The 19,743-nt window shown below is 44.2% G+C and overlaps 1 protein-coding gene and 1 long non-coding RNA gene across 4 annotated transcripts in view; one reads left to right on the forward strand and one right to left on the reverse strand.

Annotated features, from left to right (window-relative positions):
- The window catches only part of LOC119939113, a 42,528-nt gene extending 38,715 nt beyond the window's left edge, over window positions 1-3,813 (reverse strand). Inside the window, exon 1 of the long non-coding RNA XR_005454641.1 lies at window positions 3,527-3,813. This is a non-coding gene — a long non-coding RNA (uncharacterized LOC119939113). The remainder of the gene's footprint in view (window positions 1-3,526) is intronic.
- Window positions 1-19,743, forward strand: part of SLC4A4 (solute carrier family 4 member 4) — a 355,442-nt gene that overhangs the window by 149,296 nt on the left and 186,403 nt on the right. For all 3 annotated transcript variants that reach the window (XM_038758874.1, XM_038758873.1, XM_038758875.1), the window contains exon 4: window positions 18,486-18,621. In XM_038758874.1, the coding sequence (XP_038614802.1) occupies window positions 18,486-18,621 (136 nt within the window). The remainder of the gene's footprint in view (window positions 1-18,485; window positions 18,622-19,743) is intronic.

A 19,743-nucleotide genomic window follows, 5' to 3' on the forward strand; every position in this document is an offset into this window, starting at 1 on the left:
TGTCAGGCCCCTGTAGATTGTGAGCTCCTTGAAGACAGGGAACATTTGCCTTGCATTCATTATAATCTCCCAAACTCTTAGTATGGTGCTTCACAGTCATTCATTCATTCAATCGTATTTATTGAGTGCTTGCTGTGTGCAGAGCACTGGACTAAGCGCTTGGGAAGTACAAACGGCAACATATAGAGACGGTCCCTACCCAGCAGCGGGCTCACGGTCTAGAAGGGGGAGACAGACAACAAAACAAAACAAGTAGACAGGTGTCAATACCATCAGAATAAACAGAATTATAGCTATAAACACATCATTAATAAAATAGACTAATAAATATGTACAAATATACCCAAGTGTTGTGGGGAGGGGAAGGGGGTAGGGCAGAGGGAGGGAGGGGGGCAATGGGGAGGGGAGGAGGAGGAGAGAAAAAGGAGGGGCTCAGTCTGGGAAGGCCTCCTGGAGTAGGTGACCTCTCAGTAGGTCTTTGAAGGGAGGAAGAAAGCTAGTTTGGTGGATGTGTGGAGGGAGGGTATTCCAGGCCAGAGGAAGGACTTGGGCCAGGGGTTGACGGCAGGGCAGGCAAGAACGAGGCACAGTGAGGAGGTTAGCGGCAGAGGAGCAGAGTGTATGGGATGGGCTGTAGAAGGAGAGAAGAGAGGTGAGGTAGGAGGGGGCAAGGTGATGGACAGCTTTTGAAGAAAGATAATCCGGGCAGCAAAATGAAGAATAGACTGAAGTGGGGAGAGACAGGAGGATGGGAGATCAGAAAGGAGGCCGATGCAGTAATCCAGCCGTTATAGGGCGAGAGTTTAAACCAACAAGGTAGTGGTTTGGATGAAGAGGAAAGGGCGGATCTTGGCGATGATGTGAAGGTGAGACCGGCAGGTTTTGGTAACGGATTGGATGTGTCGGGTGAATGAGAGAGCGGAGTAAAAGATGACACCAAGGTTGCGGGCTACTAATATATACTTGATGTGGGCAGGGAATGTGTCTACCAACTCTGTTATATTGGACTCTCCCAAGCACTAAGTACATTGCTCTGTACACAGTAAGTGCTCCCTAAATAAAATCGATGGATTGAAAGGGCTGTTTAAATGAATCCCCCGTCATCTCATTGCCAATTCCATTCTTGAGGTTCACTAGATGCTACTTAATGCAATCAATCTATATCAATCCATTATTGGCATTTACTGATCACTTACTGTGTTCTGAGCACCGTACTAGGTATCTGGGGGAGCACAATATATTAGGTAAGATCCCTGACTTCAAGGTACTCTGTCAGTGTTTGCCACGTCAACATCGACAGGTGCTAGTTCAATTTTCTTCCTCTTAGATTTGTAAGCCCTAAAGTATCCCTCCCACCTAGAGAGAAAGGTATAAACCTAAATAGAGCAGAGTGTTTAATTACAGCCATATCTTGGTGACTCCTCTAATTGGGTCTGTAGAGTGTTCAGTGGAAGGGCTCTAAATGAAGAATGGTTTCCCATAAGAAATAATTTTAAAACACACTGGTACTTTCCCAAGATCCAAAAGAGAGACTGAAGCAATATGTAGTAAAAACAATGATACCTGCCCCCCGACAATAGCTATAATGTTGAGAAGCAGAATGGCCTAGTGGATAGAGCTTATCTATGTATGGTCTAGTGGATAGATGTGCCAGAGCCTGGCAATCAGAAGGACCTGGGTCCCAGACTTGGCTCCACTACTTGTCTTCTGTGTGACCTTGGGCGAGTCATTTAACTTCTTTGGGCCTCATATCTCATCTGTAAATTGGGGATTAAAACTCTGAGCCCCACTTGGGACATGGGCTGGACCTAACCTGATTAGCCTGGACCTACCTCATTGCTTTGTAATGTGCCTGGCAATCAATCAATCAATCAGTTGTATTTATTGAGCGCTTACCGTGTGCAGAGCACTGTACTAAGCACCTGAGTGAGTAGAGAAGCAGCATGGCACAGTGGAAAGAGCATGGGCTTGAGAGTCAGAGGTCGTGAGTTCTAATCCTGACTCCGCCACTTGTCTGCTGTGTGACTTTGGGCAAGTCGCTTAACTTCTCTGTGCCTCAGTTCTCTCATCTGTAAAATGGGGATTAAGACTGTGAGCCCCATGTGGGACAACCTGATTACCTTGTATCCACTCCAGCGCTTAGAACAGTGCTTAACACATAGTAAGCGCTTAACAAATGCCACCATTATCATTATTGTCATTACATTATAACGGACTTGGTAGACAAATTCCATGACAAGTTTACAGCCTGGCACATAGTAAGTGCTTAACGAATACCACAAAAAAATGATGGAATAGCATTGTAAATATGTACCAATATTAAAAGATTTTGAATTCAATTTTTTCTGTAGTGAGGTAATAACAATACTTGATTTTCCAGGTACAATTATTTTCACTTCCTTTTCAGCCAAAAGGCAGTTCGTGCTCATTGACAAGCAGCATGGCCTAGTGGCTAGATCACTGGCCTCGGAGTCAGAAGGACCTGGGTTCTAATCCCAGCTCCGCCGCTTGTCCGTATGACCTTGGGCAAATCACTTCACTTCTCTGGGACTCAGTTACCTCATCTGTAAAATGGGGATTAAATCAGTGGGACATGGACTTTGTCCAAACTGATTAGCTTATATCTACTCCAGGACATAGTGCCTGGCATATAGTAAATGCTTAACAAATACCCATTTAAAAAATTGACTAGAGATGTCTGTGGTAGTAACCAGGCCCTTATCTATACTAAATTGAAATGGACGCTTATCACTGTCTTCCAATTAATTCAAATCCTTCCTAAGGAGGGGCAAAGGAAGTGTTGAAACCTAGGTAAACTTTGCAGTGTTATCTCTAAGGGAGGAAGACGCCAGCCAATCAGTCAGTCAATGGATGGAAGTTATTGAGCACTTACTGTGTGAATAGCACTGGACTAAGAGCTTGGGAGAGTCCTGTGCAACAGAGTTTGTAGACACATTCCTTGCCCACAAGGATCTTACAGGCTACAGAGCGAGACAGCCATTAAAATGAATTACAGATAGGTACATAAGTGCTGAGGGGCTGAGGGTGTGGTGAATGTCAAGTATTTAAAAATGCAACCTTAAAAAAGAGCCAACTCTGAGTAATAGGGGCACTGACATTAAGTCGTGCTATCATGGAAGAGCACTACAAGAAGAGGCCTCCACCACATTTCTGCTATGTGACCTTGGGCAAGACACTTAACTTCTCTGTGCCTCAGTTACCTCATCTGTAAAAATGGGGATTAAATCTGTCTCCCTCCAGCTTAGACTGCGAGCCCCAGTTAGAACAGAGACTGTCCATCCTGTATCTACCCCAGTGCTTGGCACATACTGAGTACTTAAATATCATCTACATCCTGGTACCTCACTTCTCAAGCACTTACAGTGTTCACAGGGAATGTGTCTGCTACATTGTTGTGTTAGTGCAATACACAGTAAGCGCGCAGTAAATTATACTGATTGGTTGCTCTGTACCCAGTAAGTGCTGAATAAATGTGACGGATTGATTGAGCAGAAATCAAACTCACCCTTGTCTGTGCAGAGATCTCTCCATAACCTTCGAATAGCCCCTTGAGAGGATGCTCTCCAGATCATGCTGCCTGTTTTCTTCCGATGGCACTTTTTGGGCTCATCATAGCTTGGAAGCTGATCCCTTGGATTTCGTTCATTCCTCACATCCCTTCTTGCCTGTCTCTCTAGAGCGCCGGGAACTTTTCTCCCTCTTCTTCTCTTCACCTCCCTCTCCAACCCACTCTTACTTTCGTTCATGCCTCCCCCTAGCCACACAAGCACACGCTCCCTCTGAGCTGCATTTAATGGCCTTTCTCTGCTAGGCAAGAAAGAGGCAAAGGTCACGATCCTGAGCATTCACCTCCGCCCACCACCCCAGCTCCATTGCAGCGTACTGGTACTCTCCCTGCCGCCCAAATGCTGACCAGAAGGTGAAGGTCTGTGCCAAGAGCAACTCATGTGCATTTTGCTAATTGCCCCAGCCCAGACAATTCTCCAAACGACCTCCAGAGCCTGGTGTCCCTTCAACCTTTTATTAATAGTTAACAAACTGGTTAAAACGCAGCAGGAGAGCCGGTGAGGCCTGGAGCCTTGTGAAAATGGCATGTGAATTAGTTGTAAAATGTTTCAGTAAACATTAAATGAGAGGCAATTACTTAAAGCAATAATTGCTCAAGTTCCATTAAGGAGTTTAAAAGAAAAATACTGGCTTAATGCTGCTTTAATTATAGGAAAGGTATTAAGATCAGGGCTTTGCGGAGGAGAGTAGCTTGGGCCCACAGAGGGAGAAGAAGACCGAAGTCTTGGAGTGCAAAATTCGAACAGCTGTGTTGGAGCCTTGTCAGGAATGACAAAGACCATGGTGGTGATGCGTGGCTTAATGGAAAGAGCACAGACTTGGGAGTCAGAGGTCAAGTGTTCTAATCCCACCTCTGCCATTTATCAGCTGTGTGACTTTGGACAGGTCACTTAAATTCTCTGTGTCTCGGTTACCCCATTTGTAAAATGGAGATTAAGACTGTGAGCCTGGTGTGGGACAACCTGATTACCTTGTATCTACCCCAGTGCTTAGAACAGTGCTTGACACGTAGTAAGAGTTTAACAGATACCATCATTATGATGATGATGATGATGATGAGGGCACTGATTAAGTGTTTACTGTGTTCTAAGGCCTGGTGTAGATGCAAGGTTACTTGATTAGACAAAGTCCCTATCCCTCACAGGTCTCACTATTGATCTTATTCCCATTTGATTGATGAGAAAACTGAGGCCCAGAGAGGTTAGGTGACTTGCCTAAGGTCACACAGCAGGCTAGTGATACAGCCAGGGCTAGACCAGGTCTCTCTTCCTCCAGGGTCCTGCAGGGGATAAGAGGAAATCCACTGGATAATCATCAATCGTATTTATTGAGTGCTTACTGTGTGCAGAGCACTGTACTAAGCACTTAATCCCAGTGCGATAATCCCAGTGCCTGGGTGATGATGTACTTCCCAAGCGCTTAGTACTGTGCTTTGCATACAATAAGCACTCAATAAATATCATTGAATGAATGAATGATGATGATGATGATGATGATGGTATTTGTCCCACACTTACTATGTGCCAAACACTTTTCTAAGCACTGGGGTAGATACAAGGTAATCAGGTTGTCCCACGTGGGGCTCACAATCTTAATCCCCATTTTACAGATGAAGTCACTGAGGCACAGAGAAGTGAAGTGACTGGCCCAAAGTCACACAGTATACAAGTGGCAGAGTTAGGATTAGGACCCAGGTCCTTCTGACTCCCAGGACTAAGCTCCATCCTCTGGACCTCATTGCTTCTCTGGGATGGTCTTGGGAGGGTCTCAATGGTCATACTTGAAAAGGGGACTGTTTGATCAAACTACAGGTCTTGATGGCTCAGGCCCTGCTAAGGATGGAAGCTGGGAGAGAACCTCATTTCCTGAACTGAGCCAGACATGTGAAACCAAAGGAGCTGTTCCTCCATGGGGAATCTCCAAGAGGGAACAAAATCGCTTGTCGCTCAGAATAAGCCGTGGGATATAGATAGGTTGGAACAGCTTTAAATAATGGTCGCGACCTCAGGGGCTGAGGGTTCTTGGAACGGCAGCTGAGACGAGGTGATGCCTGTGACATAGGGTGAGTTCAAACTCAGAGGAGGGGGCTGAGTCGGCTGCCCAGTGGATTTCGCCTTTCATCTTTAGACATAGTTTACTGGCAATGAAATCCAGTTTGCCATCACCTACTTTGCAGATCGTGATGTCACTGTCACAAACAACCACCCGGAAATTGCAGCTGTAATTATTCTAGTAGACATAGCATGGCTAAAAGCAAACAAACAAAAATACTCAAAAAAGCTCACAGATATCTCTGAACTGGCGGGTCTGGTTATCATTTTTGCTTAAGAACTAAGAATGGAGATTAGAATGAAGAGTGGCTTTGATGGGGGGACAGGGACTGTGTCCAATCTGATTATCTTATATCTACTCCAGAATTTAGTACAGTGTTTGGCACACAGTAAGCTCTTAATACTACTATTATTATCAGAAAGTACTTATCTATGAAATAGTGAAGGGATCCTGTCGGTCTTGGTATTATCAGGCAGGAAATTAAGACTGTTTTTTGGGAGCAAAGTTGAGATCTGAAATTGAAGACCCTTTATCTTTTCTGCTAACTTGAGTCTAACAAAAAAAAAAGAAAAAAAAAAACAACCTCCTGAGCTGTGTTCAAAGTGAAATCCTCTCTTGGTAGAGAAGTCCCAGGGAGAAGCTCTTGAGCCCAAATTAAATTTGTTTGCAAACATGCGGAGTCTGGGAGTGGGTCTTAGTATATTAAATGCAGTCAGTCAATCATATTTATTGAGCGCTTACTGTGTGCAGAGCATTGTACACAAGCTTCTCTGCCCACTAGGTGCTTCCAGTCTAATAGGGAGTTTAAAGAAACCAGAAACCTCTGAGTGGGAGCAAACGTCCTTTGGCATGGCCTAGTGGAAAGAACATGTCCCCGGGAGTCAGACGACCTGGGTTCTAATCTGCCAATTGCTTGCTGTGTGACCTTGGACAACTTATTCCATTTTTCTGTTCCTCAGTTTCCTCAACTGTAAAATGGGGATTAAATCCTACTCCCTTCTACTTAGACTGAGAGCCCCAAAAGGGATGGGGACTGTACCCAGTCTGATAAACTTCTATCTACCCCAGCGCTAAAAGCAGTGCTTGACCATAGTAAGCGCTTAACAAATCCATAATAATAATAATAGTAGATGATAAAGATGGAACTTGATGAAGGTGAAATGAAGAGTGTTAAGCTCATTTCTTTCTCAGAGTTTTCCAGAGGACGTGCTCAACGTGAGGGCTGTGTTTTAGCAAGAGCGGAAATTGGCATCATGCGCATCTCCCTTGGTGGAATTCTGAGGAGAACTGAGAATGATGATACTGCTGGTTTGCTGTAGTCCTTACTGCCTCCTCCTTCACCAGCCATTAAGTGCGCATGATAACCCAGAGCTCAGCGTGGCTTGCGTGGGTGATGACTTGAAGTAGAGGAGTGCCAACGGCACCAGTGTCCGCAAAGAGAAGCAGCCTAGAGAAGTGACCTAGAGAAGCAGCGTGGCTTAGTGGAAAGAGCCCGGGCTTGGGAGTCAGAGGTCATGGGTTCTAATCCCAGCTCCGCCACTTGTCAGCTGCGTGACTTTGGGCAAATCATTTCACTTCTCTGTGCCTCAGTTACCTCATCTGTAAAGTGGGGATTAAGACTGTGAGTCCCACCTGGGACAACCTGATAACCCTGCATCTCCCCCAACGCTTAGAACAGTGCTTGGCACATAGTAATCATTTAACAAATACCATTATTATTATTATTAAAAGCAGCGTGACCTAGTGGAAAAAGCACGGGCCTAGGAGTCAGAGGAGCTGTGTGACCTTGGGCAAGTCACTTCACTTCTCTGTGCCTCAGTTACCTCATCTGTAAAATGGGGGTTAAGACTGTGAGCCCCACATGGGACAACCTGATCACCTTGTATCTCCCCCAGTGCTTAGAACAGTGCTTGGCACATAGTAATCATTTAACAAATACCATTATTATTATTATTAAAAGCAGCATGGCCTAGTGGAAAAAGCACGGGCCTAGGAGTCAGAGGAGCTGTGTGACCTTGGGCAAGTCACTTCACTTCTCTGTGCCTCAGTTACCTCATCTGTAAAATGGGGATTAAGACTGTGAGCCCCACATGGGACAACCTGATCACCTTGTATCTCCCCCAGTGCTTAGAACAGTGCTTGGCACATAGTAATCATTTAACAAATACCATTATTATTATTATTAAAAGCAGCGTGGCCTAGTGGAAAAAGCACGGGCCTAGGAGTCAGAGGAGCTGTGTGACCTTGGGCAAGTCACTTCACTTCTCTGTGCCTCAGTTACCTCATCTGTAAAATGGGGATTAAGACTGTGAGCCCCACATGGGACAACCTGATCACTTTGTATCCTCCCCAGCACTTAGAACAGTGCTTCGCATATAGTAAGCACTTAACAAATGCCATTATTATTATTATTATTATTATTACCTGGGTTCTAATCCCTGCTCCACCAATTGCCTGCTGTGAACCTTGGGCAAGTCATTTAACTTCTCTGTACCTCAGTTCCCTCATCAATACCCATTCTCCCTCTTAGACTGTGAGAACCATGTGAACAGAGACTTTGTCTGACCTGATGATGAAACCCCAGCATCTAGAACAGTGCTTGACACATAGAGCTAAACAAATACCATTATTTTAATTATTATCAGTGGTTAATATTTTTGATCAAAACCAAGTGCAGTGCTCTGCACACAGTAAGCCCTTCATAAATGCGGTTGACAGATGGACATTCCAAGATATCTATCTTGCTGCATGTGTGTATAGTGTGCTGCACACAGCAGGTGTTCATTAAATGCTTATTGGTGTGTGCAGAGCACGGTACTAAGCGCTTGGGAGAGTACAGTATAACAGAGTTGGAAGACAAGTTCCCTGCCCACAGTTGAGAAGCAGCATGGCTTAGAGGATCCAGCAAGGGCCTGGGAGAAAGATCTGGATTCAAATCCCAACTCCATCACGTGTCTGCTTTGTGACCTTGAGCAAGTCACTTCACTTCTCTGGGCCTTAGTTCCCTCATCTGTAAAATGAAGATTAAGACTGGGAGTGCTATGTGGGACAGGGACTGCATCCAACCTGATTACCCTGTATCTACCCCAGCGCTTAGAACAGTGCCTGGTACACAGTAGCACTTAACAAATACCATTAAAAAAGAGATCTTACAGTCTAGAGGACTGGTTGATATTCCTGGAAGAAAAACGCAGGACTCTCCAGACTAAACTAGGATGTATGATAGCCCTGTCCATATATATACCCTTCAAGAGGACGGATGATGAATAATTTTTGTTGTTAGCAAATTTTGTCCTTGTTTATTTCCTTTTTACTATATCACAGATGTCCAGTTTGCTCCTGGAAGCCTGAGTTCTGGAGATAGAATACTAGATTAGCTCTGTTAATGAATCAGATCTAATTTATAATCACCTTGCTTGGCTTAGCTAGCTATCCTATTATAAGGGATTCAATCAATCAAATGGTAATTTTAATGAGCCCCTCTGGAGTGTGAAGCACTGTACTAAGTGCTTGGGAGAGTAAAACAGAAACAAGATAATATCAATAATTGTGGTATTTATTAAGCATTTACTTTATGTCATGCACCTCACTGAGCCCTGGGTAGAGATGAAATAATCCAATTGGAAATAGTCCCTATCCTGCTAAGACTCACTGTCTAAGGGAAGGTGACAAAGTAGTTTGTTCACATTTTACAGATAAGGTTCCCTGCCCTCAAGGAGTTTACAGTCTTAAAGAGGAGTCAAGCAACAAAAGAAGTGTAATTACTATTATTATTATTATATGAGGTCGGGCACAGTCCCTGTCCCACATGAGGCTCACAGTCTAATCAGGAGGGCGAACAGGTATTTAATCTTCATTTTACAGTATGGGAAACTGAGGCACAGAGCAGTTAAGTGACCGTGAGTCCCATTGGGACCTGATTATTTTGTATCTACCCCAACGCTTAGTTTAGTGCTTGGCATATAGTAAGCACTTAACAAATGCCACATACGATTGAATGAATGAATTTATTATTATTATGAAAATTCAGTCTCACCATCAGTAAAGTCATCTTCAAACCTGAAGTGCTAAGGAGGTTGGACTCAGGAAGATTTGGAGAAAGCAGAGCTGTGCTCGAAGTTTGATCTTTCCAAGGAAACCTAGGGCACTCGTAATGCACTTATAGAAATTTCTCCATTTATTTTGCATTGTATTCTCCCAAATGCTTAGAATGGTGCTCTGCACATGGTAAGTGCTCAGTAAATGCCACTGATAGATTATTTTAAGGGGGATTAGGTTTTGAGCAAATTACACTAGATGTTTGGTGTTAATAACTTTCAAAAAAGGTGGGCAGACTTTATTGTTTTGGTGACTTTATATTCTTTATATTCTTCAGGCAAGGAATGTGCACTTTTTGAATCCGTACTCTTCCAAGCACTTAGTACAGTGCTCTGCACAACAGTAAGGGCTCAATAACTGTACTCTTCCAAACAGTAGAGTGCTATAAATCTGTTCATTTATATTGATTCTATTGATGCCTTTTTACTTGTTTTGAAATCTGTCTCCCCTCTTCTAGACTGTGAGCCCATTGTGGGCAGGGATTGTCTTTCTTTGTTGCTGAATTGCACTTTTCAATCACACTTTTAGTACAGTGCTTTTCACAAAGTACACTCTCAATAAATACGATTGAATGAGGGAATGGATGAATGCTCTTCACACAGTAAGGGCTCAATCAGGACTCAAAAGAAGCAGCATGGCCTAGTGGAAAGAGCTTAGTCCTGAGAGTCAGAGGACCTCCTCTGACATTCATCTGTTGTATGACCTTGGGCAAGTCATTTAACTTCTCTGGGCCTCAGTTCTCTCATTTGTGAAATGAGGATTGAGACAGAGAGCCCTAGGTGGGACAGGGACTGTGTCCAATCCAATCATCTACCCTAGTGCTTAGAACAATGCCTGTCACATAGTACAAGCTTAACAAATACCACAATTATTATTATTATCACTAGTAATAATAATAATAATGATGCGATTGAGTAGAGATGACCAGCAAGGAATGTGATCATTTTTGAGTGAAGAGATTCATTCAATCGTATTTATTGAGCACTTACTGTGTGCAGAGCACTGTACTAAGCACTTGGGAAGTACAAGTTGGCAACATATAGAGACGGCCCTACCCAACAGCAGGCTCACAGTCTAGAAGAATAATAATGATGACATTTATTAAGCGCTTACTGTGTGCAAAGCACTGTTCTAAGCACTGGGGAGGTTTACAAGGTGATCAGGTTGTCCCATGGGGGATTCACAGTCTTAATCCCCATTTTACTGATGAGGTAACTGAGGCACAGAGAAGTTAAGTGACTTGCCCAAAGTCACACAGCTGACTATTGGCAGAGCCGGGATTTGAACCCATGATCTCTGCTCCAAAGCCCAGGCTCTTTCCACTGAGCCATGGTGAGAGCTCAAGTTTGGCTCTGGCTTCCCTGATGTGTTCTCCTAAAGAAGAGATATTGGTACTGGATAAAATCTGTTGGCTTATTTTTAGAATCTTTCTTTTTTATGGTATTTGCTAAGTGTTAACTATGTTCCAGGCACTGTAAACACCGGGGTAGATACAAGGTAATCAGATTGGACACAGTCCATGTCCTGCATTGGGCTCACAGTTAATTCTCATTTTATGGATGAGGTAACTGAGGCACAGAGAAGTTAAGTGACTCACCCAAGGTACACAGCAGACAAATGGCGGATGTGGGTTTAGAACCCAGGTCCTTCTAACTCCCAGACCTGTGCTCTATAATTATAATAATAATAATAATAATAATGGTATTTGTTAAGCGCTTACTATGTGCGAAGCACTGTTCTAAGCGCTGGGGGGGATACAAGGTGATACTCTATCCATTAGGTCATGTTGCTTCTTGAATCTTGTTCAGTCAATCGATTAATGGTAGTCACTGAACAATCACTGTTTGCAGAACACTGTGCTAAGCACTTGGGAGAGTACAATATAGCAGAGCTTGTAGACGCAATACCTTCTCAGAACAAGCTCAAAGACAAGAGAGTTCTACTGAGCGCTTTTATTGCCAAAGAACCTTATATTTATTATCCATCTCAATTTATAAATTGTTTTAATGACTGGTTGGAGTTGAGCTTGGAGAAAATGCTGATGTGTTCTCCCTTTCTTAGAGTGTCTCATCATATAAACCTTTCTATAGACAGCTCCTTTGAAGTAAAGAGAAGTGAAGGAGGAAAAACGAAGGTTAAATGAAAATTGATGTGGTCGACAATTTGTATTGTGGGGGGTTCTGAGAGTTTTAATGCCCAGAAGAAAATGTTTCTCAAGGCTTCAAACTGCTACTTCTATTCCTTTCTGTCCAAGAAGATAGAAACCAAGACAGATGAAAGATTGTGCCTTTTGTTCAGTCAATCAATCAATCAATCAATCAGTGGTATTTATTGAGCACTTACTGTGCAAAGCACTGTACTAATAATAATGATGGTATTTGTGAAGTATTTGGGAAGGGGTGTGTGTGTTTATGGGTGTGTGTGCGTGCGCGCCTGAAGGTCAAATTCTATGGGGTCCCTTGTTTTGTGCAGGTTAATTGTCTCCAGTGTGGGTTGGCTATGTGCCAAGCACTGTTCTAAGCGCTGGGGTAGAAACAAGGTAATCAGGTTGTCCCATGTGGGGCTCACAGTCTTAGTCCCCATTTTACAGATGAGGTAACTGAGGCACAGAGAAGTGAAATGACTTGCCCAAAGTCACACAGCTGACAAGTAGTGGAGCAGGATTAGAACCCATGACCTCTGATTCCCAAGCCTGGGCTCTTTCCAGTAAGCCACGCTGCTTCTCTGGGAGACTACAGTACAACAGAGGTGGTAGACATGGTTCCTGCCCACAGCGAGCTTACAGTCTAGAGGGGGAGACAGACATTACTATAAATAAATAATTTACCTATGTGTATATTAGTTCTGTGGGTCTGAGGGTGGGGGGAATACCAAATGCTCAAAGGGTTTGGATCCAAATATTATGGCAATATTAATATATTAATAAATATATTATTACATTAATAATAAATGTATTAATAAATATATTATTATATATTGATATATTTATTAAGCGCTTACTGTGTATATATGTATATATGTTTGTACATATTTATTACTCTATTTATTATTTATTTATTTATTTTGCTTGTACATATCTATTCTATTTATTTCATTTTGTTAATATGTTTGGTTTTGTTCTCTGTCTCCCCCTTCTAGACTGTGAACCCACTGTTGGGTAGGGACTGTCTCTATATGTTGCCAACTTGTACTTCCCAAGCTCTTAGTACAGTGCTCTGCACACAGTAAGTGCTCAATAAATACGATTGATTGATTGATTGATTGATTGTGGCAGTCCATCACCTGGTTGGATCATGGCTGAGGAGGAAAATCTCCAGGATCAATCCAAAACAAGTGCTGGTCTTGTACTGACTGGAGCTGACAGGCGTTGCGTCCCAGCTAGGAAAGTAATAATAATAATGTTAATCATAATAACTGTGGTATTTGTTAAGCTCTTACTGTGTGTCAAACACTGTTCTAAGCGCTGGGGTGGATACAAGCGAGTTGGACACAGTCCCCGTCCCACGTGGGGCTCACAGTCTCAATCCCCATTTTACAGATGAGGAAACTGAGGCCTAGAGAAGTGAAATGACGTGCTCAAAGCCACATAGCAGACAAGTGGCGGAGCCAGGATTATAACCTATGACCTTCTGACTCCCAGACTCATTCTCTAAGCGCTCAATAAGTACGATTGAATGAATGAATTCTCTATGCACTACAGCATGGCAGGGGGGAAGGGGTGTGTGTGTGTGTGTGCGCCTGAAGGTCAAATTCTGTGGGGTCCCTTGTTTTATGCAGGTTAATCGTCTCCAGTGTGGGTTGGCTAACTCGGCTTCCCATTTTGTACCTATACCTTCCTCTCTTTGTATAAACCAAGAGAGCCATACCCCACAACTAGCCTCTGAGAGCATCAAATCCCACAGAAGGGATGGAAGGAGATTCTTCACCTCACTCTATTTAAATGCAGCCAAGAGGAAGTGGGTTCTAATCTCAGCTCCGCCATTTGCCTGCTGTGTGACCTTGGGCAAGTCTCCGTTACCTATTCTCCTGCTGGGGACCTTCTGAGGGAGTTGTGAAGGTACAGCTGACAGGATTTGGTGACAGATTGGATATGTGGGTTGAATGAGAAATAAATAGAGGATGAGGCCAAGGTTACAGGGCTTGTGAGACAGGGAGGAAGGTGGTATTGTCTTACATTGTTGTCACTAACCCTCAGAACTTTCCAGTGAGGTCGATCCTGAGCCAATGTCATTCCCTGCATTTTAGAGGTGCAGAAACCAAACCAGAGGCCTGCCATGTGACTGACCCCAGGTTTCTTGGAAAAGCACGCATGCTACTTAAGCCTCCTGAGGGTCAACGCACTCCTTTAACCCTAAATGCCTTTCTCCTCCCTTCCTCTTCTATCTCAGCAATTCTCCTGCTCCCAGCCAAGTCAGTTTTGCAGCACTCTGAGTCTGTTGACTCTATTAAGAAGGGCAATCCTGTCAGACCTCATTAAGATCGTTGCTGTAACTGACAGCTTTTCTTGAGTGGGAGATAATACTGAGCGACCATTTAAATTATTCACCTACGTACTGATTTTTCTACTTTAATTTGAAAAAGAAAAATGAACCATCTAATGGCTCTTATCTCTCAGAGCATCATGTTCAAATGATTCCCCATCTCCTGGAAGGTTAAAGGGAAGTGGACATGGAGGCGGGGCAGGGACTAGGAGATTCCCCAGAGACTGATATGATTTGATTGATTGTTGCTGAGTGAATATCAAAGTACTTAAGGGGCACAAACCTAAGTGTTTAGGTGACGCAGAAGGGAAGGTGAATAGGGGAAATGTGGGAAGCACTCTTGGAATAGATGTGATTTTTAGGAGGGTTTTGAAGGTGGGGAGAGTGATGATCTGTTGGATGTCGATGAGAGGGCATTCCAAGCCAGAGACAGGACGTGGGCGAGAGGTCGATGGCAAGTCAGATGAGATTGAGGTATCGTGAGTAGGTTGGTGTTAGAAGAGTGAAGTGTGTGAGATGGGGCTCAGTAGGTGATCAGCAAGGTAAAGAAGAAGGGGGCAAGTTCATTGAGTGCTTTAAAGCATATGGTAAAGAGTTTCTGTTTGGTGCAGCGGTTGTTGGACAACCAGTGAAGGTTCTTGAGGAGTGGGGAAGTGTGGACTGCATAGTGTTTTAGAAAAATGATCCAGTCAGCAGAGTGAAATATAGATTGGAGTGGGGAGAGACAGGAGGCAAGGAAGTCGGTGAGGAGATTGATGTAGCGATCAAGGGAACCTAGGATAAGTGCTTATATTAATGTGGTAGCAGTTTGGATGGAAAGGAAAGGGTGCATTTTAGCAATGCTGTGAAGGTAGAACTGATGGAATTTGATGACGGATTGACTATATGGGTTGAATGAGAGAGATGAGTCGAGGATATTGCCAAGGATGTGGGCTTGTGGTGTTGTCTAAGAATAATTAATAAGTATGGCATATGTTAAGCACTTTCTATGTGCCAGGCACTGTACTAAGCGCTGGGATGGATACAAGCAAATCGGGTTGGACACGGTCCCTGTCCCATGTAGGGCTCACAGTTTCAATCCTCATTTTACAGATGAGGTGACTGAAATGAAGTGAAGTGACTTGCCCAAGGTCACACAGCAGACACGTGGCAGAGCCGGGATTAGAACCCAGGCCCTGGCTCTATCCACTGGGAAAGTCAGGGGGAGGACAGGGTTTAGGTGGCAAGATGGAAGGTTCTGTTTTCAACACGTTAAGTTTGAGATGTCAACCTGATATCCAAAAAGAGATGTCCTGAAGTCTGAGGGAAGATGATATTGCAGAGAAGGAGGGTGGTCAGGGCTGGAGATGTAGATTTGGGAATCATCTGCATAGAGATGGTAGTTGAAGCCATGGGAGTGGATGAGTTCTCCAAGGGAGTGGGTGTAAATGGAGAACAGAAAGGGCCCTAGAACTAAGCCTTGAGGGATTCCTGAAGCTATGGGGTGGGAGGCAAAAGAGGAGCTGGAAAAATAATATAGCCTGGTGTCTTCAGTTCACAGGGCATGTTTTTTAAGCCTTTAATAATCACATCTCTAACCACATCAGTCTCTGAGTAATGTACACTGTTTAACTTTGATGTTTACTGATAGTGCTGAATGGGAGTTTTGATATTTTAGCGAAATTCTCCAATCTTGTGCAGATAGAAAGATCATTATTTAGTTAAAAAGAAATTAAGAAAGTTGCAGAAAAGCAGAATTCTAGAATCTTGAAGGTCAAAGGAACCGGACACTATCTAGAACATTTAGATGGGAGGGGTTCACACCTCTTTTAGAAGGACACTTTATGACCTCCCTTTGTCATTTATTCCCCTGGTTAGAACTCTTCACCTTTAGGAAAAGATTTCTTATAGCTAACCCATATTTTTCATGCTGCAGCATCCACCCATTCCCTCCTCCTCTCCCTGGGGAAATCATCATCATCATCATCATTGCAGTCATTATGATCAACAATCATTAAATTGTCTTGTCTAAAGGTGACAGACATCATTTTCCCCTCCTTTCCTCTTCCTCCTCTTCTTCACCTCCACTTCCACTTTCTATTCCAACCCAGAATGACTTCGAGGTTGTCTCTTCATGGGGATTCTCCTGGCAGGCAGGGTAGGGCCAGTTTGTAAAAATTTAATTGGAGCAATTTGGCTGCGTTCCAGGAGCCGATTGGATCCCAGATTATTATTATTATTATTTCATGCCGTGGGGGTGGGCAGGGTGAAACGAATGTTGAGAAGGAGGAAGGTGTCCCTTTTTCCTCTCTCTCCAAATACCACATCTAAATTATCGTATTTGTTAAGTACTTACTATGCATCGAGTACTGTTCTAAGAGCTGGGGTAAATACAAGTAAATCAGGTTGGACACAGTCCCTATTCCACAGGGGGCTCACAGTCTAAGTACATATGGCGAGAGAGAAAGAGAGAGAGAAAAGAATGAATATGTATAGAAGATGTCTGTGCCTGACATGGCATTCTGAAAAAGTGGCCATTTTCATGGATTCTGGCTTCTACCTGGTGCCTGAGAGAATGGAGATGAGAAGATGAGCAAAGGCAGGGAATTTATTAGAGATGCCAGTGAGCCGGTTAAGATTCTAAAGTTCCATTTGTCCAAGAAAGTGGATTCTTCAAGGCTGGTGTATGGTAATGCCGTGAGCTTCCAGTTATGCTATTGTCAAAGATTCCCCAGAAGCAGCGAGCCTCATTTAAAGAAGTGAAGACATCAAAGTCCAGAGGCTGAGGGCTTCCAGACACCAAAAGGCCTTTGTGAAAATTGTTCAAACTTGTACCAAATGTGAGGAGGAAGTTGGGCTCCCTGTGGCTCTTGCCTGAAGGGGTGAAGAGAAGCAGTGCCCTCACTCTGGGGAAGTTAGGGAGAAAACAGTCAAGGTTGGCTTTTCAAGAAACCCACAGTCCTTCCTGCTAAAAAAAGCTGACTGGACAGACTTTCAGGATCTGTTCAGGAGACCATCCACAGTAGAGGATGAACTTGTGAATGTTTTTCTTCAAGTCCTCAAGGGCCCCAAAGGTCGGAAATGAGTCTTAAGGAAACTGAGGATTTCTTTCCTCAGAACTCCTAGATGCCTAATCAAAAGTGACAGGGTTGTGCTTATTATTTTCTTGAAACCTCAAATCTTCCCAACTATTTTAGAAGAAGTACAATTTATCTACTCCAGGGTCTCCTCCAAAATTCCCAGAAGTTTGATTATTTCGGAGAGCAAAGAAAGTGGACAGCTGACGTTTCAGGCTGGATTTTCAGATTGAGGGTGTTTGTTTCTGCATTATCGCACAAACTATATTCCCACCAGCAGGCTAAGTTTTGCCTTGGTGGACTGAAAGGGCATTGGCCAGTCCGCGGAAATATTTGTCAGACCATCCCGGCCTTCTATAAGCACAAATTTTCACCTCAGCCCTGGGACCCAAGGAGAATTTCAGTTAATTTTTCATTACACGATTTCCAGGGGAAGGGGGTCAAAAGGAGCAAGTTGGGCATTCAATTATGTCCTCGAGCATGGTGGGAAATGGGTTTTCTTTGACTCAGGTGTACAATATTTTACTTGGGCTTGTTTTCCAAGTGCAATGAGGCCTGACTAAACATTTTGGGGCACTGCCTTCCTTTAAAGAAGGGGCCGGCTTTTGTTAAATATTCTTTTCTCAACCGTGTGCTAGCCAGTTGTGGGCAGCCACCAGCCAGCGGGAGCAGGGGTCTCGGGCCCAGGAAAGAGGGAGGAGGAAATTTTCTGAGACGGATCCCATTCCGCCCCTCCCACCTACGTCTGCTGAGGAGATTGGCTCAAACCTTGCTCGGATCGAAGAATTACAAAAAAAAACCCAACAAATGAAGAAGGGATCGGGGTAGAGGGTGGGTGTGTTGGTGAAACTCAGCTGACTAGGGGCTAAAGGTCTCCGTTCACATACCACATAGAACATATTGGTTGGAAGCTGGGCACCCTTCTCGCACCCAGTGCTGGTGGACTGTTGGGATGTAGCCCCACAACTAGGAGGGCTTCGATTTTTCTTTCCTTTTCCTCTAATCTCAGGTAGCAGCTTGAAGAGTACAGTAAGTAGGAGAGGAAGTGAAAGAAGAAAGGTTTAGGGAGTAGCGAGGAAGAGGGGAGTGAAGATGTCCAGTAGAAGCCAGGAAGGAAAGCCCGACAAGCTGGGGGAAAAGGGGGAAGAGAGACCTTCTAGGCCGCCGGGGGCCCCCTTCACTGTTCACCGCAGTATTTTCCCCTCCGCAGTCTCTCCCGCGGCTGAACGTATCCGCTTCATCTTGGGCGAGGAAGATGACAGCCCCACTCCGCCCCAGCTCTTCACCGAACTGGACGAACTGTTGGCCGTGGACGGGCAGGAGATGGAGTGGAAGGAAACAGCCAGGTGAGCCCTAAGGACTGGGGGGCGTGGTCACCAAGACCCAAGTGGAGGGGGACAGATGGGAAGGTGATGAGTAGGTGACCCTTCTAGAGCCTCTTTCTCTCCCGTAGTAGTAGTAATTGTGGTATATAAGCGCTTACTATATGCCCAGCATTGTTCTAAGTGTTGGGGTAGATACAAGGTAATCAGGTTGTCCCTCGTGGGGCTCACAGTCTTAATCCCCATTTTCCAAATGAGGTAACTGAGGCCCAGAAAAGTGAAGTGGCTTGCCCAAGGCCACACAACAGACAGGTGGTGGAGCCTGGATTAGAACCCATGTCCTCTGACTCCAAAGCCCGGGCTCTTTCCACTGAGCCATGCTGCTTGTCATAGGCTTCTCATAGATAGGACACTATGTGCCAAGCACTGTTCTAAGCGCTGAGGTAGATACAAGGTAATCAGTTGGACACAGTCCCTGTTCCACGTGGGGCACACAGTCTTAATCCCCATTTTAAAGATGAGGTAACTGAGGCCCAGAGATGTGAAGTGACTTGCCCAAGGTTGCACAGCGGAGATGGGGCAGAGCAGGATTAGAACCCACATCCTCTGACTCCTAGGCCCATGCTCTATCCATTAGGCCATGCTGCTTCTTGTGTTATAATAGTAATTGTGCTATGGGTTAAGAACTAACTGCGTGTCCAGCAAGGTACTAGCCACTGGGGTAGATACAAGATAATCAGATAGGCCACAGTCCCTCTCCCACATGGAGTTTAGGGTCTAAGAGGTTACTCTTTTTTCATATTTGTTAAGTGCTTATTGCATTTCAAGCACTGTTCTAAATGCCGGCATAGATTCAAGTTAATCAGGTTGTACACAGTCCCTGTCCCACATGGAGCTCACGGTCTAAATCAGAAGGAGAACGAGTATTGAATCCCCATTGTACTGCTGAGGAAACTGAGGCACAGAGAAGTTAAGCGACTTGCCCATGGTGGAGAAATTGATGAAGTAGGATTAGAACCCAGGTCCTCTGACTCCCAGGACTGTGCTCTTTCCACGATGCTGCTTCTCACTGCTGTCAATGTGAAACACCTTATTTTTCCCATTGCAGATGGTAATTAATAATAATAATAATAGTAATAATGGCAT

This window comes from Tachyglossus aculeatus, chromosome 17, assembly GCF_015852505.1.
Source record: "Tachyglossus aculeatus isolate mTacAcu1 chromosome 17, mTacAcu1.pri, whole genome shotgun sequence".
NCBI classification, from domain to species: domain Eukaryota; kingdom Metazoa; phylum Chordata; class Mammalia; order Monotremata; family Tachyglossidae; genus Tachyglossus; species Tachyglossus aculeatus.